Source organism: Ylistrum balloti, unplaced genomic scaffold (assembly GCF_031769215.1).
Source record: "Ylistrum balloti isolate Yb309-2 unplaced genomic scaffold, AGI_CSIRO_Ybal_v1 Utg370590, whole genome shotgun sequence".
NCBI classification, from domain to species: domain Eukaryota; kingdom Metazoa; phylum Mollusca; class Bivalvia; order Pectinida; family Pectinidae; genus Ylistrum; species Ylistrum balloti.
In genome coordinates this window covers 1,644,532-1,669,816 of record NW_026782366.1, presented here as the reverse complement: position 1 = coordinate 1,669,816, position 25,285 = coordinate 1,644,532, and the positions used below count along the sequence as shown (strand labels likewise).

General features: G+C 35.1%; 1 protein-coding gene across 1 annotated transcript; it reads right to left on the bottom strand.

Moving 5' to 3' along the window:
* Positions 1-2,386: 2,386 nt before the first annotated feature.
* On the bottom strand, positions 2,387-21,395 carry LOC132556810 (uncharacterized). Its single transcript, XM_060221255.1, has 3 exons — positions 21,253-21,395; positions 8,995-9,131; positions 2,387-5,571 (listed from the first exon to the last, which is right to left on the bottom strand). The coding sequence occupies exons 1-3, from the start codon at positions 21,308-21,310 to the stop codon at positions 5,284-5,286; spliced, it is 483 nt and encodes a 160-aa protein (XP_060077238.1). The 5' UTR covers positions 21,311-21,395; the 3' UTR covers positions 2,387-5,283.
* Between the last annotated feature and the right edge of the window lie 3,890 nt (positions 21,396-25,285).

Sequence of the window (25,285 nt, the reverse complement as noted above, 5' to 3'; positions counted from 1 at the left end):
AAACAAAGACAACGCAACTTTCAGTAACATTTTGTACTGTAAATAAGATGCCGATGACTTTGGTTTAGCAAACCCTTAAAAGGTGTTAACACTTTTCTTGCGAATACTTGACCGAAAAGAAATATCAATTAGTATTATTAGTTTATAATTTCAGACGGTAATGCACACTCACTAGATGAAACAATGGGAACTACAAACTGAAATGTTCTATACTTACATACACACGCACGTGAAAAGAAAAAAAAAAGATTAATACACATAGACGTAAAGTAGTTATATCTCTTTCTCGATAAGCTGGCAGAGGCCATGAACATTAGATCCCTGTCATGACAACAAAATAAATGAATAAATAAAAAACAAAACTTACATACATGTTCACATGAATTTTTGAAGGAATTCTTTTAATGGTGTCCAAAAAGAACATTTATTTACGACAATATGTTATGCTCTAACTTAGTACGTTTGGATTCTGAACCACAGATATAAGTTTTAATCTATTGGCGAGAAATCTATGTTTTGTCTTTTGAGTTTTCTAGCATCTCCAACTCATTTTAGCGTGTAATATACATATAGAGAAAATACATGTGTCTTAAAATATAAGCTATAACGAGGCAAGCATCTGGCGTGACAAGTTTGTCTTTCTGCAGCTAATATTTAAGAGACTGGCCATGTTTCTATTATCCTGCAATCAGACTTTGACAACTTAAACAGTTCTGTTGTTCTATCCGTGTTTACTTGACGTTGACGTTACGCTGAATTTTGCCTGATGACGGAGTCGCCGTGAAATATAGTTCAAAACTTCTTCAGATATAACAGCGATTTTATGTGTTTTCATATATCAACTACTTCATTACAACTTATAGAATTGCTTATTTCAACAGCTATTGATGTTATTAAATATGATTTAAAGTAAATTAGGAAAGTAATTCTGTAATATTACCGCACGTGCTAAAATACGGCAGTTTTCCATCACTGCCGAATACAGCATTCAGGATAAATGCATATGTTTCTCTTTCCTTCTCCTCTTTATATATATATATGTGTGTGTGTGTGTTTGTGTGTGTGTGAGGAAAGGTGGTGGGTGGATGGTGTAATTTCTTTCCTTTTTTTGATAAAAAAAAATCCTAAAACCGTGCCCAGATAGAGTTTTAAAGTGCACCTAAACCATGAAATACTTATTTTCTATGACACAAAATTGCAAATTACATGTTTACCTTTCACTTGTTATGTATATGTTAAACAAGTCTATCAGATATCTAATAATATCATATTTTACAGCATAAGGGAAACAACTCCATTCAGAAATTTAGTTGTTTTTGTAAATCCGGATAAGATGATAGGGGCATGCTTTAAAATGAAAATCCAGATTGAAGCTAAAGAAAATGGCGTCTTCTGTACTTTGAAGATTTCATATAACTTTTTACGTTTAAGATGGATATAATTCTACATCCAAATTACACTACACGTGATTTGTCAGAAATATCACGATCATCCATGACACGTGGGAACCTGGCTAGCTATACACAGTCAGTTTGTTTTAGTCCGAACTTGGTCAGTCTTGCAATTACATTCGGTCTGCTTGTTTTACTCAGATATGGATATTGTGCACTGTAAGTACTACCTATAGGCAAATATAGATGAACTTTCTCCAATCACCACCTAACTAACCGTGATTGAGTCACTCTCCAAAGTAGATGAACTTCCTCCACGCAACATTGTCAATAAGAATGTGTTTGTTTTGAGTGAAGTCATAACTGTAATTAAACACGACAGGCAGTTAATTGCAAGTTCAAGTTCTTTATTACCACGAGCCTTACAACTTATCAGTTCAAAGTACAAGTATATATAAGTACAAACAATTCCTAACCTTAATGGCCTTCACACCACGTCCATCCAACGATTGATACATCTAGCACAAACCTATAATGGGCTGAGATATCAGAAGTACGATATTCCATAATAGGTCTTGCGTTACTCACTTTATTTGTGTAACGAATAAGTTATATTTACAATGTATCAGTCATTTAACAGTTGTCAGGAACATCTTTCCGTTGTTGAGGAAATAGAGCAGTATGGTGGTGCATCCACATTGTATCGAAACAGTTCAGTACATGTCAGTGTTATCATGATGCAGACATGGGAAAGAGAGATGATGTTTTCTTCATCAACTAAAATACAACAAAGCCAGCAACAGTAACTGTTAGTGATTCACGTGGTTAATTAATTCTAAGCTATTGAGAAAAAAGAAACATTAAAATAATTTGAATAATTTCACAAATGTTGTTTCTGATCCTTTATCTGAGTATTAGCTGAAACTGTTACCGGTCGATTCGGTATTGTTTTATAAAGATCACGCTGCAGATGTTGAAAAAAATAAGAAACACACTTACGAAGTTACTTCTGTTTTATTCTACACACAACAGAAATGTACATTGGCAGTCTAGGCAATCGGTATACATAAATGAACAACATTTATTAAGGATTAAAGAATGAAAAATAACAAAGTATGTTAATATTCAACATAGGTAATAGTAAATTGTAAAATAAGCTAATTAACGTGATACCTAAGTAATAATGATGGAGAAAATATTAAAATGTGATGGAAGTTTATATAACAATGGCAACATGAATTCCTCCGCTCTTTGATACTTATATATCCGTATGGATTTACAAGCTATAAATTTTAAGCATACATACTTTTAATATTACTCTATATATCAGAACCAAAATCAACAACGTATTCTTAAGCGTCTATCAGAAAGACTTCTGTGTACGCGGGGAATTGGTCAAAACTTGCTAGGTAACTTTTCAGTACATCATTTCGATGTTTATTTATTTCATTAGTTTTAAACTTCACGCTGTCGTATATTGCTAAGGTTACTCGTGTCATGGATCGATACTTCACGACTCACTGTGGTGGGCGTTACATGTAGTATGGGACACGCTCATTAATACTGAGTTCCTGGTTATCATTGGAGCATATAGTATATAATTAATTTCCAAATCAGATCAATCAAGTAGATGCAGACCTCTAGATGTAACCAGCTGGGAACATAAGCTACGTATACAGCGAAGTTCTGTAAACGACAAGCATACAGAAAATGTGTTCATTTGCTTTCATTTATAAATGAATGCCGGATGTCGAAGTTGTCATGTAATATGAAAATAAATTCTAATAATGAACTGACAGTTAAGATACATGTATACAGTTAATTTAATTCCATACAGGAACAATAATCAAGATATTACGACAATAAAACAATTTACGAAATATTGTTATGTTTTCACTCATGGTCTACAGTTGGTAAAAGTTAAATACTGATTATATATCAAGATATCTGCAATTTTTTTAATATTCAAAGTCAATATTACCTTTCCCCTTATGTCACTGACACAACGTCCAATATCGAATCAAAATTAAGAAGTTAGTGATATGATTCTAATTTGAGAGGAATTATCTGTGATTTTAATATGACCAACCGCTGTTCTATATATACACAAGTATATACCGATCATAAAAATGAAAGTGATTGGATGTCTATGAGTATAAAATATACAGTTAATATTATCAGTGATGTTCGTTCTAGGATAACACATAAATAAACGGTATAATACCTACCAGAACACAGCAATTAACAGCTATAAACTACTTAATTAGTAGTCACCTATCGTACATGTTACACTATAACAGTAGATTCTAGACATTCAAAACACATACTAGTTTATAAGGTATACAGAAGTGATAATGTTTTTTCTCTAACATTATATAAAAGAAATGAAGAATTTTGATTTGTTTTTAAATTGTGATATGAACATGTACACAATATGTAATGACAACTAACAATACTTGGAAGTTATAACAATTTGAACTATAATTTTTTTCTAACATTTTTAGATATTTCAACTGATATACAAAATGCAATATACGTGTACCAAACCGATTGAGGGATACTTAAATTAAACCAGTCGCCATTTTCGAATACATTTGCTTTCGCCTTTAAAATATTTCAAAACCACCATCCTTTTAATTTCATTCTCTCCATTTGAACACGCTATTGAATGTGGTTTGAAGTTTTTCACGTGTACATGGCCATCCGATATTATCTTTGTAAGATACAAATGCGATACACTCCACAAACGTATGGTATTAAACAGATGAATATTCACGAGAATGAGAAAAAATGTATCTGAATAGTACGTAATGGTGATGGGCCACAATGGGAGGATGTTCATTATAACAAGTGATAACTAAGGACTTAAATAGATGTCCTACAGTACACTCTGTAGTACAATGCATACTGCATTTAGGATGTTTGTCGTATGTTTAGGATAATACATTTTCGATGTAATGGAGGATGGTGTTATGTTAAAAGGGATCAATTTTATTCCAACAACATTTTGCATGTTTATATAGTCTTAAACTTAATTCACAAACACTTAATTAACCATGAATACTAGTAAAATTGGTAAAAGAATATAATATGTAAAAACAATAGTTCCTATCAACGCCAACCTGCATTCTCTTCCTGTGATAACACGACTACCAAAAGACGATATTTGTTCATATTTATGTCAACACCTTTTCGAAGAATGGTTTATGCACTTTTAACCAGATTTTCTGTAGCACAACGAACCTTGATACGGTGCACGACCAGATTTCATTGATATTTATAATATCCTAAACATGCAAATTAATATTTGTTTCATTGACTCTTCAATTTCCTTTGTTCTTATGAAACCATTTTATTTCATAGGTTTTGTGTGTCATTTTTCAGACTCGAATGCCTTTTCATAATTTTACCTTCAAAGATCACTGGTGACTACCTATCAAGCTAACAGTGACACAGCTACATTATACTATTAATTATCCCTTTTTTTAGGAATGACAATTCGCAATACAGGACATAGAACAATACAGCTAATTTAGCGTTTACATGTATTGACTTACTGTTCGCCAGGTTGATCGTCACCCTTTGTTAGCCAATATGCAATGTATATGTTAGCTTGTTCACTTGACGTCAAATTGTAATGTTCAAAAAAAAAAGGGGGGGAATTATTTTCCTGTTAAAATCGTTTTCTTTCATACTTGATCAGACAATTCCCTGGAAATTAATACTTTGAACCATTAAAGAGCTGACACCGGTTGTCTAAGAACATATTTGCAATCAGCGCTTTATCTTAAATGCTTTATAATGGTAATGTCCTATCTGGAATAGAATCGTTGGGATCCAATTCACACCAAATTTATCGAATGCTGCCTATTTATCGATCATATTTACGTTCTCAGTACCAAACTATCCAGGATGCTAACATAACTTCTACTGCTAAAAGGCCCCGGAATACGTCTGTCGTTGGTGCCGCCATGCTTGTTGTGTTGTAGTACATACTAAATGGCAGCAAACCCATTGAGAATGGTACAGTGTTACAGATACTGTCTTCACAACAGAGGAAACAGTTGTCCTTCTTCGCTGGGTTGCATTCTTTGTTGCAATTGTAGTGTTTTAGTGTGCAGCCTCTTGTTATACTTTCAAGATAAGACCGTGTCTTGACCATCTTGAATTTAAGTTTTGTCTGAAAGAAAAAAAATATGTATGAGACAATAATCAAAATGTTCACCCTTTTCAATCACCAGCGTGTGGGTGGAAATCATATTAAACATGGAGTGAATGTTAAACTAGGAAAAACAACGTTTCTTTAGAGAAATATGAGTATATATCCGAACCTAAGCAAAACAGCTTCGACGTTCGATTGAGTAGTTTTCACTCTACTATTATGTTTATAACCGGTTTATGACAAGGGATGGGAAGTGTTGGTTTTTTCAAATCTGAAAAGTAGGAAAACCACTAAAATGGTGATAAAGGTTTGTTTGCTTTTTAGGCTATACGTACTGAGTATTGCGACGGCCTTTCATACAAAATTGACCGATCCTGGCCTTCTCCTTTGCTGAATTACCGAAAAGAGTTAGAGCCCTCTAGCGGCAATTTTCTGTGTAAATAATGCCGCGATCTTTGAAATCGCTATTTTAAAGCCTTCACAATTAGTTTATTTTTTTAAATAACAATACGATTACTATATATTTCAAAAGGAAGCACAGTGTGGTTGAACTATTGATTAATTTTGAAAAATATATTTTACGGAATTTGCTCACGGACATCCCGACCTCTGCTGCAGAAGAAGATCGAGATGACGTGATTCGTATCGCCTGCTGTGAATATTCCTAGATAACAACCATATTTACCGTAAGTAAGCAAAAAAATGGTTTCTTGTATCTTCAAAGTTTATTGCAACTGCATGACTTGATTTACAGTGTATTTACTGTATGGCGGGGCTTATGAATCCTTCTCGACATGACGTAAGCGTACAGAACACTGTACGTGCGAGTTGGCGCCATGGTAAGAAGCTAGTCTGGGGGCTTGGGTTTGAATTACCAACTAACAGCACTTATAAACAAACAAAACTTACAAACAGAACATCAATTTTGCTTTAATACTTGTCGTTGTGGCAAGATCACTTTACCTCATTAGACGTCAAAAATTGGACTGTTCTTCCCACGCGCACACCCGCCGATATGACACTTTTTCAGGTTTTTGAAGACAAAAAGTTTGCACTTCGTAGGCAAGGTACATATGGTGCTCATGATTTATGAATGATACACCTTATGTATTTTTAATACTGTACTGATCATGATGTTGACTTTGTTATAACTTATATTTGTTTGTCTTTTAGTTTTATTTGATGAAGGTTGATTGTGCTGATTTCTCAAAGTTTGTAAATGTGTATCAAAGGTCCTTGAAATGAATATATTCCTTCAAACAAAGCGCGTATAAAAAAACCCCAAAATACTCATGTTTATAATTACCAATTAACTAGAACGAAATATTTCCATAACATATTTATTCATTTTGCATGTCATGGTGACATTATCTAATGCATTGGAGATCAGAAATAGTAGAAGCTATAGTGAAAATATTGTAAATTTTGTATATATATGAAAGTCTGGCTTAATCTCATAGAACTATGTCTTTATAGATATAATTACTGGAAGAAAAGTCTAACCATGATACTTCAAGGAAGATAGGCATGTAAATACACTTAATGTAATTATTTACACTTTTATCTATCTGAAATGCTGTGTACACCTTATCTACTTTCCTCAACTACAAATATAATTATAATAAGTAAGGACTATTACTTTGCAATACATTTAAAATAAAGAAGTAGGTATAAAGTCCTTTCGATTTGTCTAAATCCTCATATTGATAGGATAGTAATTGCAACATCTTCGGTATTTCAAAGGTTTTATTTAGTCAACTTTAGCATAGACCTATTTGTCATTTGGCTTGTTGGCGATAAATATATGGTTGTATGTATTTTGTTATGTTTTCTTTCTACCTATTTTGATTTGTTCACATTATTGTCGTCAGATTTGAAATAAGAATTAAAGAAGATATAAAATCGCTTATAATAAAGAAAAATAGCCTCTGGTTCTCTTATTTTAGTAATTTTTGCATTCCAAAGTGTACGAGTATGGGGAAAGTAATATAGCTTAGCGGTTATTTTTCAATACGTTTAGCATCCCAGCACTTTCAGTACTTTGATTCAATTTGTTGAGAGATTTCGATTTCAAAAAAATATCTCTGTGAAATCACTTCTCGTTGAGCATCTGTTGGGATAATTGGCGTTATTTCAGGACTTCATATGCTTGTATGATCAGCGTTGATTTTGTTTTGTATCACGTGTATGACTCATGTATTATCGGGAGATCTCAGCGAGGTTTTCGTTCACTAACTAACAAAATCAAATTGCTTAACTCTACCATCATGCCTCCGCTGTCACGATACAGAAAGACAGATATATTGGATTGATTCGTGTTCATGAGTCTCGTATTCAAGTTGCATACATTTTTGGCTAAATTGTTAAACCATTCACTATTTGTTAAGTCTTAATCAACCACTAAAAACGACCTTGATGGATATTTCGGAATATTTTCTGCGGGTTGGTAATGTCAATATAATAGTTTTTACATCAACCAGTTGAAGATAAGAGACTACACGGTCACCTTCATCAGACAAATGACAAAAAAAGCCTTCCAACCGTGACTGGGTCAGAGTTCAGCGTTGTTGGGCTGTACGTCAATGAAGATCGCTCATATGAGTCCCGATTTTGTCTGCAATCCGGTGATGGAAGACACGGAATGAGAAGTTGACGCGTTTTGTAAACTGCTGCGACGTAGAACGGGACCGCTGTGGAGGCGAACGTGTTATGAGATGGGGCAGTATGCGTGGATGAATTTATCAGACTTGTAGTGATAGAAGCAACTGAACAGGTAATCCATATCGTGACGAAATTTTGAGAGATTCTAACATGCCTAGGGCGCCGTGGCATTAGTGCCTTTTTCCAACAGCATAACGCACCAGCGGGCACCAGTCGCATCAGTTTAACGTTCCTGCTGCAGAATAGAGGTGTCGGAATGGCCACCAACAAAAGGAACGTTCGTGGCCGAAGCGTGAGAGAAAGTCAAAATCAGCTGTCAAACTAGCAAGATCTGGCCTCTAATTATCCACTGGCTGATGAGTTCTATACGACGACGCCTCAATGTTGTTTACCTCAGTAACGATGGTCATGCCCGTTACTAATGGCGTCACATTTAATAACGACCCGAATATACGTTCTGTCTATTGAACAACAACAACTAAACATAGTTTTTCCAGTTATTCATGACAGCAGTTTTGATATTTCATAGATTCTTATCTACAATTAGGGAATGATAAATTTATCGCATCATAAAGTACATGTATTTCTACATGCTCGTTCATTTCTTGCTTGGTTTTGTTTTATATGACACGCATTTCATGTGTATATTTCATTGATAACTTGCCTTGTACATTAATTTAGTTTGTATTACACGTGTAACTCGAGTAGTGTCTGATTTTGTAATATATAACTCTCGTTGATTCTGTATTTCAAATTTTATCACTTGCATGACAGTATTACCTCACAGTTATAGACATTGTAATTTCCTGTCTCCTCGCACTCCTGTTTGTCCAACCCATACGGACGTGAAACGCAATCATCCGTCCCATTAGTCTGTCCAGCATTCCAGTCACATGTGATGCACTCTAAACCAGAAACTGAAAAAAGACAATTATTTTAGACTTTTACCCAGAAACGGGAACAAAGAAACACCCGTACGATTGAATAAAGCCTCAGACGCTACAACAACGAAAAACAAACATGATTAATTGAAACCAAGACACGGGAACATAGAAAGTGACATATGATTAACTATAGTCCAGATACCGGACAAATAAAATTACACATGATTAACTAAAATCAAGACACACCGGACAAAGAAAATCTCACATGATTAAAGAAAACCCAGACACACGGTTAAAGAAAATCTCACATGATTAAATAAAGTCCAGACACAATTTCAAAGAAATTCTCATACGATCAAATAAAGTCAAGACACGAGGACAAAGAAAATCACACATGATTAAAGAAAACAAAAACAAGACATGTGAACAAAGAAAATTTCATTTGATTAAATTCCAGAATACATGACGTTATGTGATTTGGTAAAGTATTCTTTGTTATTGCTGTTTGTGAATGATGAAACATAATAATAGATACATCGAGACAACTTCCAAGGTTTTGATATATCACGTGCGATGGAATATTGTGAATACTTAGTATTCATGTTCGCTTATATTCAATCAAGTTTGGTCTAAATTAATTTCTTCCAATTTATCTGTATTTTATGGAGATCTAGCGGAAACATGGCACTAGAATGAATATTTGTAGTGCAGTGCACCTGTTCTGTTGAATGTATTTTTGGATACCGTGTGTTAAATATAGAACAACATGGTCTCCAATTTGCATTTAATGGCGATGTGCACACGTATACGTGACTACAGGGAATTTATGGGAGATTTCAGACCATTTTATCTCTCGCCAATATGATTGTATATGGACGATCGCCAACGGTATAACAATGTTTCAAAACAAACACATTAAATATCGTTTTTACTTTTATGCAAAAATAGAAAATGGCTGAGTACCAAAACAAACTCATTATCAAAATAAGTTCAGAAACAACACATGTTACATCACACCATCATACGGTACTTGTAGCTATTGCTAAGAGGGAAACTCTGAAAATTATCACCTAGCAGTGGTCCACCTTAATACTAAATGTATACTCCCTAGCGTTTAAGGGTGCTATATCGGGAACACAAACACAGATACAAATACTTCTAGAATCAAACTTCGATTTGCGATTCCGATCTATTCTAATTGTATCATTACATGTAGTAATAGATATGATTTCCTGGTTGCCGTTTAAAATCAATTAAAGTAAATTTGGACAAAAATGGGCTAAAAACAAATAGCGTAAGGCCGAAACCTATCCAACATCAGACCAACTATTAGTCAGGGCTGCTACTGTACAGGGAAATAGACGTAACCTAAATTTGTATATGATGTTTCTGATGTGTCGTCTACAACGCAAAGTCTTCATCTTGTGCATGCCTCACCCGTTTTTATCAACAACATGACTTTCTAATTTTCTGCCTCAATTCACGCTCCGGAGACCCCATCATATCATTACAATTAATCGAGAGGCAGAAAATGATATTCTATATTTATACACTGAAAACATTTGTGTCGCCAATAAAGAACATTATTTATATATAATGGCTAAACGCAGTTGAGTTAATATATAAATATAACACCAAAACCTATAGCTGTATATCCCCAGGGGACCAGGGAAAGCCTACCGTCAATAATCAAACACAGGCAAAACATATCCGGCTTTTAAGGCGTATTGATGAATGTGTTGCAGCAAACAAGCACGGACATGCAAATTGAATACAAGTAGCCGCAAAGCGTGGCATTATCCCCCGCATCCAGATGTTTGGTTAAAACCCAAATACGATATACATGTACCGGTATACAATTTGAAGACATTTTACATATAAATGTAAATACATTGTACATTTATCTAATATGCGATTACCGCGCATGCATAGTTACCTTACAAAGTAGTTACAGTGTACATGTACTACAATGTATCACATTACTTATTATGAAATCCATTGTTCATTGTTGGATATGTCGGAGATAAACTTAATTATCAAAATGCATTTACGATTTCGTTGAGAGGCGTTTTGGGATAAAATAACTAATTCTTCAAGTAATCACATTTTGAATTACTCGTTAATAGGATAACTCTATACCCTAGACTAATGGAAATGAAATATTAATCAGCTAAAGTCATTAATTGACAATAATTGATTTACTCTCCTTGTGCTTTGCCGGGAGTCTCCTTGTAAATGTTTTTTATTTATTTATTTTTTGTTTTGTTTTTTTATTTTTTATATATATTTTGCCCTAGTTTTATGGAATTTGTGTTTGGGTTGTGATTATGTTGACATGCTGGTATTTTCTAGAGTGGCGAGTTAGACATGGAATTACTTATTGGCAATTTCATGCATTTATTTTCGAGCCCATAAGTAGACTCCATCACCAGAACTCACTACGGTATGGAATTGCACGCCCATGTGGACACGCATACCAATACTAGTCAGAAAGGATTAGTAGCAGACACTGACCGATTCCTAGATCTACTCGATATTGGTCAGGGAATTGGCCAGCGTCGTAATAGAAAAGAATATCGATTTTTGTGACCATGTCAACATTTCGTGCCCGGGAATGACCTACACATGAATACATAGGGTTTCGTGTATGAGAGGATGAGATACAGATTATTCTAATCTACAGATATTTCGGGTTAGTTAATATCAGAATACGGTAAATCAAACCAATGTTATATGCATGTGCATCTAATGATCATTTTCTAGGTTATTTTAAGCTATTTATGTGAGCGAAATATATGTATATGTACTGAATTTATTTTATCTTTCTTTGTGGCAATAGTTTAGCTAAACTTATGTTAGGCTAAAAATGTGATTACTGCCAAATGGTGTACTGTACTCAGAAAGCTTAACCTCGCAAGGAAAATGAAAGACGCATTGTCTTGGTGGTACTAGACGTAGATGTGAATCGATATCTTTATGTATTGAATAGTGAAACGTTCTTCAGATTGCGACATGGTACTGTACGTTATCTAATTCTCAGTCAGACTCTTAAGAGACCGTAACGAAATGATATCCCATAAAAGCGTCTGTGTGATCTGTTTCCTTGGTTTAACTTGGTGGGATATCGATTTAGCTTACATGTAATTGTATGTAGTGAAACAATATACTTTTCGAAATAAAAAGCACAACGACGTATGAAATCAACAAGTTATGATGAAGTTATGACGTGGCTGTCAACCAAAGCATCTGTGTATATCGGTTTTCTTTTATTCACTGTTTTTATCATTAAAATAATTTTAACTTTACCAGTTCACTACATGCGTCTTTTGACATTAGTTTTAACATGCATAGCAAAATAAAATTATCTTACAAAACTTGTCACATAATGGACGGCTGGGTCAGTCGCAGGCAATTAGTGTCGCGATTTAATGTTGATATGCTGCTTTAAACGACGTAGAACATTATCAGCTGAACAAACAATATATGCTTTTGCTAAGAACACAGTTGATGGTATACAAGCGATGAAGACGAAAATAGCGAAAACATTAAATCAATCAACGTGTTTCAGCCGAAGGTGGCAATGACAATTAAGTAGGCAAAGAGAAGGTTAAAGCACTAGGTAATTCAATTACTTCTTTTTGTACAACTGTCTTGAATTCAAAGTAATCGATAGAGTTAAACATACATAAAGACTTGAAAGCAGTAGGAACAAACGATAAAAAATATACATTGACCGAGTGTTAGACAAAATGTCACGGACATAAAACTTAAATAGAGGGTCTGGCAGGAGATTCGATTCCATTTCATAGGGGTTTTTTTTTTATAAAAACGAGTGTATTTCTATATTTAACCGAGTATCTGGCGACGTGGAATGCAAATCTTATCACGGATTTCATCAATGCTGTATAAAGTGGAATGAATGTAAAAAAACTATTTGTCACGTAATATAAATAGGTTTGCAAGCATTCAAAATATCGTTTATCAACTGATTTATCATCTGACTTGGCGATATTATTAAGCCATATCCCATTCATTAGTGACGTCCCAATGCAAGTCACGCAATGAAATGAAAACATTCATATAAACATCATTTTATCAAACTGACGTATCATCTAGATTATCACTTCATGTCCCAATCTTTGGTAACGTCATAATGCAGTTGACATCCAATCACAGCTGCGCTTAGTGTCCTTACAGGTGTAGAGATAACAAACTCTATGTTCACAAACATGTTTATGTGACTTTAAGGTTAAAAGACACATGAGTAAATATCAAACATCTAAAATGTAGATTCATCATTATGTTTACCCGTACTTCAATTCAGAAATTACCACAAAAGTCTGCTTGACCACTTCTCCGAAGGATACCCATTATATGATTTTTTTAACACGATTAACTTTCACAATGTGTATATTAATTTTATGTCTAAATTTACAAAAAGCAATATTGTACCCATCAATGAATCGTACTTGCCTTCACAGTTAACCATCAATAAAAAGATACATTCTGTTCATCAACAAATTGATGTTGTCTCTTAATAAGGCACGCATATTGATACATGTCGTGGTCAAATGAAGTCAAGAAACTTTGTAAATCATAAAATCAATATCTAGGTCATCAGTTCACAAGAAATGTCCTCGCCAGGACAGACTCGTAGCCTACAGCAGACGTTGTATCAATGTATGGTTAGTATGAAGATCGATGTGATCCTTTGTTGACTTGATAATAACTATCTTATGGTATAATTAGTTTAATTAAGGTTGTGAAATAATCGTATATATGTATATCCACCGTTAAGAATGTAACGCGGGTGTTAATGACAGACGCACAAATGAAGTCATAATTCATGTTAAGTATGCATTGCTTCCGTTGTCTGATTGTTGGATTGGTCAGCATTGGCTAGAAAGGCACAAAGTGTTGGAAATAATTGACAAACTAATTAGAGGGTTTGCAGAGATTTTGTTCGATTCTTGGTTTAGTACATATTTACAATATTATACACAGGACAACTTGTGGTAGCGCCACATTGTTATTCAAGTCTACGTGACTTTCCAAACAGTAAACTGCTGCTTAACGTTGTTTTATGTCGCTGATGAACTTTGAGCTAGTGCCTTGTATTCCGTCGAGAATAAAACCACCGTTTATAACACGGGCTGATGTGAAATCCATCACCGTCTACGTTCAGAAGCCTCCTGAGGCATCCAACAACCCACGCTAAGATCTGCAATGGTGCCTTCTGGCACTCTCTTCTCAACATTTTCAGTGCACTTTATCAAGAAACGCTAAATCATGCCCTTTGCCGACTGTTTAATTTAATCTCTTCAGATGGTATACAGATTTGAGAAAGGAACTTTAGCCATGTATCATATCGCTTTGAATCCAGAATCTTCTAACGCAATACCAACAGCAGACTGCAGTAAGTAACTTACATTCATAAAGTTATATTATCAATTGTATTGATAATACGCGATTAAATACAAGCAGGTCGACATGCGGTGTTACGCTTGTTCATGGAAGTAATAACAATACACATTTCCAAAAACGCTACTTAAACCTTTTACTTTTTTGAGTTGGAACATGCGGTTTTACGGTGGTTTTAAGGAACCACATTTTCAATGAAAACAAAGAATTTATTTACCACGAATTGATTTCCCTCTAGAGAACACAAGAATAAGAGTAAAATTTGAAATGTTTTGGAACATACACCTAAACTTATTGATTTTAAGAAAGAATTGGTTGCAAATCGTCTAGGTATATGGTTTTTGAGCAATAAAATTGAAGAAGAAAATTCTCAAAATGTTCATCTCCTCAGAATTTTATTTATATATATATATATATTTAAATAGTTTTTTAAAGAAAGATTAAGTCTACTATCAAACCTAATTATAACTTATAAGCAACAAAGCAAGCTTTCGCCTCATTAAGCTTATCATAACAGTATATTTTCCAATACTGGATCCCTTTTTATAGTTTAGTGTAGATGAGGACTAGGTACATGTATTTAAGTATGGCATAAACTTGACACAGTAGCTACAAGGATACCACCGGCACCGGAACGAAAAACAAATTTGTCAGTTACACTATTACTAGTAAAATATTGCCATAAGCATGCATTGATGTTCCTTTTGTGTTCCAGTGATGACAGAAAAGGAGGACAGCTATCAATGTTTGTGTATCTGGCGAGACAAAGTTATTTACGACGAAATGTTGCAGCTAACTGCCTCGAATGACAATAAGCGATTGTAAATTACGCAACGTTGATCCGAAAATTGGCCCGAAGGAATAAACTACCATTATCTAAACATGAGTCAAAAATTACGAGTTGACTCAATTGATTATACATGAAATTTCATTTAACAATGGAGGATGTTGATTTATTGATATATTGATCAATCGAACAACTATTCTAATCTAATAGTAATATGGAATATCCAGGTGATGCTATATTTAGAAAGGTAGTAAGATTGGTCGTTATTCCTAGATACTAACACTTAACTTTTCTGTTTTTCTGTTAGGCGCCATTCCCTCTTTCCTTATGGTCCATTTTCCAAGTCACTGACGACACAAGGAACTATTTTATATTGTTATTTCATCGTTTTATGTGTGGTACTTCTTTTTAAAGGCCCCTACTATCGGATTGTTATCTTCCTTAAAGAAGCTATCAACACCATAGGAACAAAGAAAAAATAAAACGTTTAACAGATTAAACGCTGCTTGACAGACAGAATGCTACGCGAGGTATTTTCTGCCGGTTATACACGTTTAAGAAACTGCATATTATACTGAGGTGCAAAAGTAAGTATACATGCGCAATATATATTTCTTTTTAAAATTGAGAAAAAGATCGGTATATTTTATAAACATGCTATTCAAAATCATATTCTGAAATGAAAACAAACGAAAAACCATCCAAGCCTAAAAACGTCTAACCGAATGTCGCTATTTTTTGCACGTGCAGTGTACGCTATCGGTGTGTATCGTGTTACCGGCGTTTACATCTGTACTAGGGACGTACCCCAGCAATTCGACATCGATAATTGACAAATACAGATATGCCACGACTTACAAAGGAACAAAGAGACAGGGCAGTTGGAATACTCCTAGTCCCGAACGTTCAACGTGACACGACTGACAATCGTTAAATTGTGGAGAAAGTATTGGATTCACGGAACAAAAAAAAAGATCTGCAAGGAAGTGGTGGACCGCGTAAAGGACAAGTACATCCGCCTTTGTCATATCAGGGGTCGTTATTTGACGTCGACGTTGACGTCACGACATTTTTTTCGGAATCGTCTCAGTCCATGGACGGTTGAAATCTTTTTCGTTAAAAGCTCGGTTGCAATATAAAGGTTTGGTTCCTTCACAACGTCATCGACGTCAACGTCTTTAGTGGAGATCGTGTAGATTTCACAGGCGAATCGAGATTTTGTCTCAGCATGAGCGATGGACTCTGCAGAGTATGGCGACGTTGTGGAGAACGTTTTTACGATAACTGTGCACAACAGATCGACCGTTGTGGAGGGGTAAGTGTTATGGCGTAGGGAGGAATCAGACATAATGATAAAACAGATCTGATCACGATTCCGGGGAATCTAACTGCAGCAAGGTATTGCAGTGAGGTACTGAACAGAGGTTTTACCATATCTCAGACGTCATGACACAAAGTTGACGTTAATGGAGGACAACGCCACCCCACACACTGCGCGGGCAACAGGAAACTTCCTGAGGATCAATAACATTAATGTGCTGCCGTGGCCATGAAAATCCCCGGATTGAAATCCGATAGAGCACATTTGGGATTCCTTAGACCGCCGTGTACGTCGACGCCAAAACCCACCAAAAACTTTGGCAGAACTTGGGCAGGCTCTCCACGAGGAATGGCGGATCATTCCTAGGAACACTATCCTACCGCATACCAGGTACATGAGGAGAAGAATCAATGCTGTAATTACCGCAAATGATGGTCACACGCAATATTAAATAGACTTTGTATTGGACATTTCCATTAATGACCCCCTCACCACATTGTCAAGTAACTGACGTCAGTGTACCGCACGTGACTTAAAGCTTCATATAGTATGATTAACTAATAAAAGCAAGTTTCCAAAGATACATAATATGTATTAGTTTGACATTTCTGCCTTAGAGCGGTTTTGTCCTAAACTCCAATGCACACTTACATTTGCATTTCAGTATGTATCACACTACACTGGTTTGTTTTGAAGAGGTCTCAGTTCGTGTGAAAGTTTATATGAAACAAGGTCGGCTTCTGTCAGTTCATCTTCAGATAGCATCATACAAATATTAAAACCTGAAAGGGTTTATTTGATTAAGGTAAATGCATTGAGGGTACAAACGATACCTAAGTGCACAAAAATACTATAACGCCTTCTGTACTGCTTGTACCAATTATTATAATAGGTCCTTAAGACAGAATATGCTCTTGGACAAGGAGAAAATATCGTTATAAATGGCTCCCCCACAGCTTTTATGACTAATTAGGAAACCCACCTAATATTATCACAACGTTCATGAACTCGCGAATATTTGGACAATCTCATTAAGAGACAATCGGTTCCCGCCTTCGGTTCCAATAATAACCTTAATTATATGGAATGTGTCGTAACAAAAGGTATTGTACTGTATGGTACTTTAAATCTTTATATGTTTTCTTGTTTTCTAAATACATTCCACTATGACATGTGACCTAATTTTATTGTATGGGCTGAACTATAGATCGTCACTCTACATGCTTTACGCTTATCACAGAGTCACCTAAGGTATAGCTTGGGGGTTCATACTCTATAGAGTTTCGTCAAGCTGTCAATGTTTAGGATATTTGTAAATCAATACTTAGTACAATTACACTGAGGTGCCGTGATTAGTGAATCAATACTATAATTACCACGTGTTACGACTTTCTTTCCAGAATTAGGACATTAAAGTTCGTCCATAATGAAGACATCAGCCCGAAGTTCAATCAAGCCCCAAACTGTTGTGGTTTGTTAAATATATTTATTTTTCAAAAGCTAGTTATAGGAATATCTAGGGGAGATCCATTTTAAAACAGTTTTCGTTCAAGCAAGTGAATTATCGATTTGCAGCCGATTTCAGTATCATTGAATGACCTTGACTGACTTTCCTTCTCCAATGCTTTCTTCTCCAAAGCTGAAGCTACATCTCTGAATTTATTCTATTGCATATCCGCTCGTTTTACTGTTCTACTCCAAATCCCAAGAGTGCATTAATAAAATTCACAAGCTAGACAGTAAAATGTCAGTGAGCATGATAACTTTAGTGATAGCAAATTGGATTGTTTCCATCAATTTACAATAATGTTAAAACATCCGATGATTCAACTTTACATTCTGTGTAAAGGCGAAATTCACAATTGACTATATATCGTTAATCTTTTAAGGATTACAATTCCTCATATTTGTTTTGTTATAAAACGAGTAAGGCATTCGCTTTAACATTCATCTGTAATTATTGTTAAACTAAAATCCTCCTATCACCTGTTCTAAAACCGCTGGACTGATATTTACAGGTTGTAGAGACAGGAAAATGTAACGTATTTAGTTTTACTGGTTCCCTGCTGTCAGCGTCTACATTAGAATTCCTTTAGCATTACGTTTAACGGTTTCTTGTAGGGAAACTTTTTTAGTTTTCAGTAAGACTTCTTATCATTCTGGATAGTTTATGATAAGACAGCATGAGGTTGATTCTAGTTTTACAAACATAAAATGTTTATAACGGCCCGCTTTATAATGGAGAATCTGTTCTTATCTAAACGAAAACATACATCCATCGTTAGTTTTATTGAGAATCAAAAACGACCCACGGCAAGGCAAATATTTCGTTTTAATCCGTGGATAACAAAAGGCATTTTAAAAGCATCTATGGTTTTTGTAAACGTATTTGTCATTAATTACGATCGTTCACTTTAGTTATAACATTTTTTCATTAGGCTGGGATTTTTATAACTTTCCGTTTAGTAAGACGAACCATATTTAAATGGGTTTTTTCAAGGATCGTGTGTTTTTCACAACTTTGTGTGTATATGCATTGAAATCTTGAAATCATTCATAAAGGCTTTAAAAGTGTGAAATTGATATTTGGCGTCCGCAACAAACAAATGGTATCCTTAATAAATGGCTTTTTAACTTGGCATTCGATCCATCTTCGAAAATGATGAAGACATATAACCCACAGAAAATAACCAGTTTTACAATACAGAACGAGCGTTATGGGCAACCTGTGGAATAGGAATTTACGTACCACAACAGTATGATATATGAATGCACTACAGGGAGGTGTTGAAATCTCTGAGCGTTCCACATAAAATGGAATGTTCCTTGGTATCAAATATCCGTCTCTACCTACTCATCGCTGTTATCATTCTTCGTGTATCTTTTGTGTGATTTTCTTATTACTTTAAAAAATATCCTTAGGTGTCTTGTATTTTGCCATTCTTCTAACATCAAGCATATGATACCGTTTCATTTAATTCTAATAAACACTTCATTTGAGAAATAATAACCCCGCCGACTATTTGAGGAGCTAGCGCTATCCATTGGACCTTTCGGCAAAATAAAACAGTAAAACGAACGAGCTAATTCGAACATGCTAAACCGCTAGGACACAGCACGCCACCTGATACCTCAAAAGCATTTTCTGTTTGCTTTCTATATTCGTCGTCTATGTAGATATAGATTTCCTTCTGTGATATTTTTTATAAGATTATTTTCGTTGCAGAGACCACAGCATGAATGATGTAGTCTCGTTATTTAATGCGCTTATATCTTCATTGACATTTAAATGTTTCTTCCAGTTTGGCTCGTAGTGCATCGCTAGGGAAACTTGATAAACATGTATGTACATAAGTCATATCTATCACGGAAGGCAGCCTTTAAACGAGGAACCACATGCTCTCGTGAGCCGCAAGTGGAAGTACCTCAGATACCTAAGAATCTATTTTAGTTTAGCACGTTGGAACAATAACGCAATTTTAGTTTCAGACCATATGACAAGTTATTTCGATGGCTGTATTTAGATTTGTATTGAACCTGTCAGCCGTTGTGTACACGTTTTATGTAAGCTTGACATGTAATCGCAATGTGATCCAAAGCAAATGCTTCGCTTCACTCGATTTTTCTGTTACGTAACGGAACAAAGAAAATACTCAGTTAACAGAATCTTAAGTCAAACACAAATTCCATAAAACTGGGACAAACTATGAACATAACAAATTGACACGAAGACTCCTAAAAACTTGGAGAAGAGAAACCAGTGTTCGGGAATCGTAAGCGACATTCTATATCATCGATGACAACCGTCATGGAATCTTGGTCAATCCAAGAAAGTAATGTCACGTTTACAAATGAGAACAAGGGCAACAACAACGGAACCACCGGGGATACCAACGATCATCAAACAGCAAATACAAAAATCGAAGTGAATTAAAGTATCATATGGCAGTTAGATTTGATTTGATTGACATATAACCTCGGTATTAAATCATCCAATTGAAATAGTAGTATAGCATCATATACAGTAAGTACCTTTTAAACCTAAAATTAAAGCAATTTCTTAAATAATGTAGGAATTTATTAAACTATGATTGGAAAGAATGCAATCTATTCAAAATTATATTGATTTCTCCAATTTCGCTATTCATGTATAAATGGGTCAAAATGTCGAAAAACGACATTCATGTCATAAATATTGTGGATTGCGAACTGAAATGGTTTAACAAAAAATAGTATTTTGTATGGTAAGCGTCTGCAACATGATTATATAGAATGAAGGAATAGAGCATGTTAGTAATATCAAGGACTCCTTTTAGTCTCGCGGTCAATCAAAAATGCATAATGGTGACTCTCTTACAACGTGGGAACACTACGCCATAAAGATGACGAATACTGTGATTAACGTGCTTTCAGATTTTAACATTGATTTCAGTGTCAGGAAATCGTCAGTACACATCAACCTAAGAGGATCTCGGTCACACGAGAATTGGAGCCTGCAGCTAACACTGTATGTTATGGTACGGCTGCAATGTTGTCAACACGAACGAGAGATCTAGAAAAAAGGAAAATGTAAACAAGCAGTTCCAGCGATGATAGTATCAAATATTCAACTAAAACATACGTACCTGTCAAAAACTGAAGTGTTAAGATAAGAATCCCTGAGAATGCGTTCAATTCCTTCATGGTTGCCTTGGATTTCAATTCATATTCTGTCACCAGTAAACACTGCCACGCATCCCAAACAAGCCTAACACATTCTCTGCGCTGTTGGCTTGGCTTTACTTCAGCGCCCAGGTATAGTGTGATGCCAATATTGTCTATAGTCAGGAGTATGCGGCGCTGAAGCTACGCTTTGTAATTATCTTCTTCTACCTCGAGAGGCCATCCACGGGGACATTTTCAATTTTTCATATATTAGTATTAGGGATTCTCTGTCCAACTAAACATTTACATGGTTCTTTAATGCAGTCAATGCAGGAGTTGTACCATATTGGACCTCTACGTTATGATAGAATCGAGTTGAGATTCAATTTAATAAATGCATCAATCTTAATGGTTTTCTTGTTGAAACCGCCGAACTGCTAAAATGTGTTCTTAAAGTGATGATGACTTCTTTCGAGCCATGTATTCAAGTCATTCTTCGTACCATGTCGTGCCACCGTGCTTTCTCTGGATATGTTGGTTTTTGTAACACACGTGTATCACAGAAAATATATAATCGATTGTAATGTTAATTAAATCCAAAATGTCATTTCGCTCTTCATGAATTTGTTTTACATTTTAAAACTATATCAGTAACAAGAAAATTAACTGATCTTCAGATTGTTATTTTAACGACTCATTCGAAGGGCCCGACAGTGCTAACAAAATACAAGACGCTAACAAACCAACAGCTCTCCGGAAACTATTTGACATTTTCAAAATAAAAACACCTCTCATTTATTTTACCTTGCGGCGTGTTCATACTCTGCACCTGTATTAAACACAGTGTTTGGAATATTTACAAGAAATCAGTTCGGTCTGGAACTTTTAAATATAAAAGTGTTAAAGATGTTTGTCAGGTATGGTTTCATGTTCTCTTTCATAAAACAGAGAAATGTATTCCAAGTACTCATACATTTAAAAAGAAACTTGGTAACAGCGCAGCTATTGCAGCACAGTAACAAGAATTAAAAGGAATCGTCATACAAAATACTAGACAGTGTGATGTTTTTCACACTATGAAACCCTTTCTTATGCGGAATACAAAGCGCCGTACTGTGATTTATACTGTTCTGTTTCTTTAATCATATACTCGTTATTTATTTTCCAAACTTTGACATCAATATCATTAATTATCATCTCTGCTTACATTCAGTGTCAAAATAATCCTTCGAATGCCGGCCTGTCTTTAAAAGTTGTCCATTTAATATTATGATTTTGGTCGGAACACCTATAACCCAATATGGTCCACTTCACGCGCATGTTTTATGTTCCACTATTGTCTATATATATCGATATTTGCATTGCGTGCACTGCCACACTTACACTTGCTACAAAACCTCTATCACACGTTCTATTACTACATTTCATTCCAAAATGTAAAATGACAACAGAAACTAAGGTGACAAAAAATGAATGGTAAACACGATAATAAATTCAAACTCTACACCACTAGAATAAATAAATATATCTCGCAACAAAAAAAATCTTTAAAAAAGCCAACCTTTTCCTGTACCATATCTTAGCAACAAAAGCTATAGCGCCTGTTACAATTGGCTTAATAATGAAATAAAGCACATACTTTCTTGCATTCTTGTACAGCATTTCAATGGCAACATAAGGTGGAACGTATGCTGCAGAAACCAGTACAACCATATCAAGTGTGTTCAACACAACATCTCAATAGTAACAGAAGGAATAACGTGTCCTACACAACATCTCAATAGTAACAGATGGTATAGCGTGTCCTACACAACATCTCAATAGTAACATATAGTATAGTGTGTCCTACACAACATCTCAATAGTAACAATAGGTATAACGTGTCATACACAACATCTCAATAGTAACAATAGGTATAACGTGTCCTACACAACATCTCAATAGTAACAGATGGTATAGTGTGTCCTACACAACATCTCAATAGTAACAGATGGTATAGCGTGTCCTACACAACATCTCAATAGTAACAGATGGTATAGTGTGTCCTACACAACATCTCAATAGTAACAGATGGTATAACGTGTCCTACACAACATCTCAATAGTAACAGATGGTATAACGTGTTCTACACAACATCTCAATAGTAACAGATGGTATAGTGTGTCCTACACAACATCTCAATAGTAACAGATGGTATAGCGTGTCCTACACAACATCTCAATAGTAACAGATGGTATAGTGTGTCCGACACAACATCTCAATAGTAACAGAAGGAATAACATGTCCTACACAACATCTCAATAGTAACAGAAGGAATAACGTGTCCTACACAACATCTCAATAGTAACAGAAGGAATAACGTGTCCTACACAACATCTCAATAGTAACAGAAGGAATAACGTGTCCTACACAACATCTCAATAGTAACAATAGGTATAACGTGTCCTACACAACATCTCAATAGTAACAGATGGTATAGCGTGTCCTACACAACATCTCAATAGTAACAATAGGTATAGCGTGTCCTACACAACATCTCAATAGTAACAGAATGTATAGCGTGTCCGACACAACATCTCAATAATAAAAAGTATTTATACCGTCTCCTGTTCAAATAAAAACACACACAAAGAAAAGCAAAACATTAGTAAACTGAATGTTAGCGACTCCAGCACAAACATTTCGCTAGTAAAACAAAGTACAGCGCGTCCTACGCAACATCTCAATAGTAAAAGGACTTGCCGTGAGAGTGATAGCTCTTCGGCACCAACACATAAAAACAAAACTGAATTTTAGTTTGTCATTCACGGCATCTCAGTAGTAACAGAAAGTAAAGCGTTCCTAACACAACATCTCTATAGTAAAAGGAGTTGTCGTTTCCTGCGCAAAAAACGGTGAACAGAACCTTCTCCGGCACCAACATATCAATAGTAAAGCGATTTTTAGTTTCTCTTTTACGACAGCTTAACAGTAACAGAACTTTAACATGTCTCGCCATTATTCTGTCTTATTGTCCATTCAAACAGAACAGAACCTTTATACCAGCTATGTTTCTTAGATTTAATTGATATAATCTGTAAGGGTGATACTAGTGATACCTTATTTAGAAATGATAGTCAAATTACTGATGTACACATACGAAAGTACATTTGTGTATATGTTCCCTACTGTAAATAATTAATTAATGTATGTATATAATGTGCCGTCAGTATTTAATAATGTATCTGTCGGTTTCTGACACATCGAGCAGTTGGAGCACTTTATTGTACGATGTCAGAGTTTTTTTTTCGTCTTGTAAAAATCGATATACTTCACAGCTTATACACGAGACAAGTCGACAAGTGTGAACTCCTCGCGTCGCTACACAGATCCTGAACTCTTATCCTTTATTGTGTGTAAACATCACAGTCCTTACTCTGCCATATGATATATTTTCGAAATGTTTTGAGTTTTAATTTTCACAATGCAGAATTACGATAGCAGTTCTAAATCGGTGATACCACAGATTTGTTTTGTTGTTATTTTAGATATTGTTTGAAGTTATGCCGATCGATAGTCAATTCACTATTGGTTGATAATTAGGGTAACGTATATTGGAGTAAAGCCTTCCCACACCAAGGAGGGGGAGGGAGAGTATTTTCAGATAAATACCCTAATGTGACGTGACATGTGTCGCCGCCACTATATTTGTTTCAGATTAAAACATCACAGTAATGGCGGATTACAGCTAGTTTTGTGATCTTGCCGTTAGCATATCATACAACGCTTACTACTGAAAAGGGCAGGCTTTTCCCGATAGTTTAAGTCTCTCGTAAAGCTTGTACAAAGATAGATAAACAGAGCAGGATGAGTAACTTACGAGAGGAAAGCAGTGTAAGCAGGGTTGTTTTTCTGTTTTTTATGAGGTGGCCTTTTGTAATCTGAACTACGAAGCTTACTTTAGCCATGCGTGTATGTTTCATTTGACCCATCTTTTGACTTATTACTTTCCACTGACATAAATCATAATTATGC

Bases quoted from the DNA above. Each gene is read 5' to 3' on its own strand.
- LOC132556810 (XM_060221255.1), bottom strand. From the start codon at position 21,310: ATGAAGGAATTGAACGCATTCTCAGGGATTCTTATCTTAACACTTCAG. The intron at 9,132-21,252 runs GTACGTATGTTT...GTCTTTTTTCAG, and splicing joins AACACTTCAGTTTTTGACAG to TTTCTGGTTTAGAGTGCATC. The intron at 5,572-8,994 runs GTAATACTGTCA...TTTTTCTTTCAG, and splicing joins ACAATGTCTATAACTGTGAG to ACAAAACTTAAATTCAAGAT.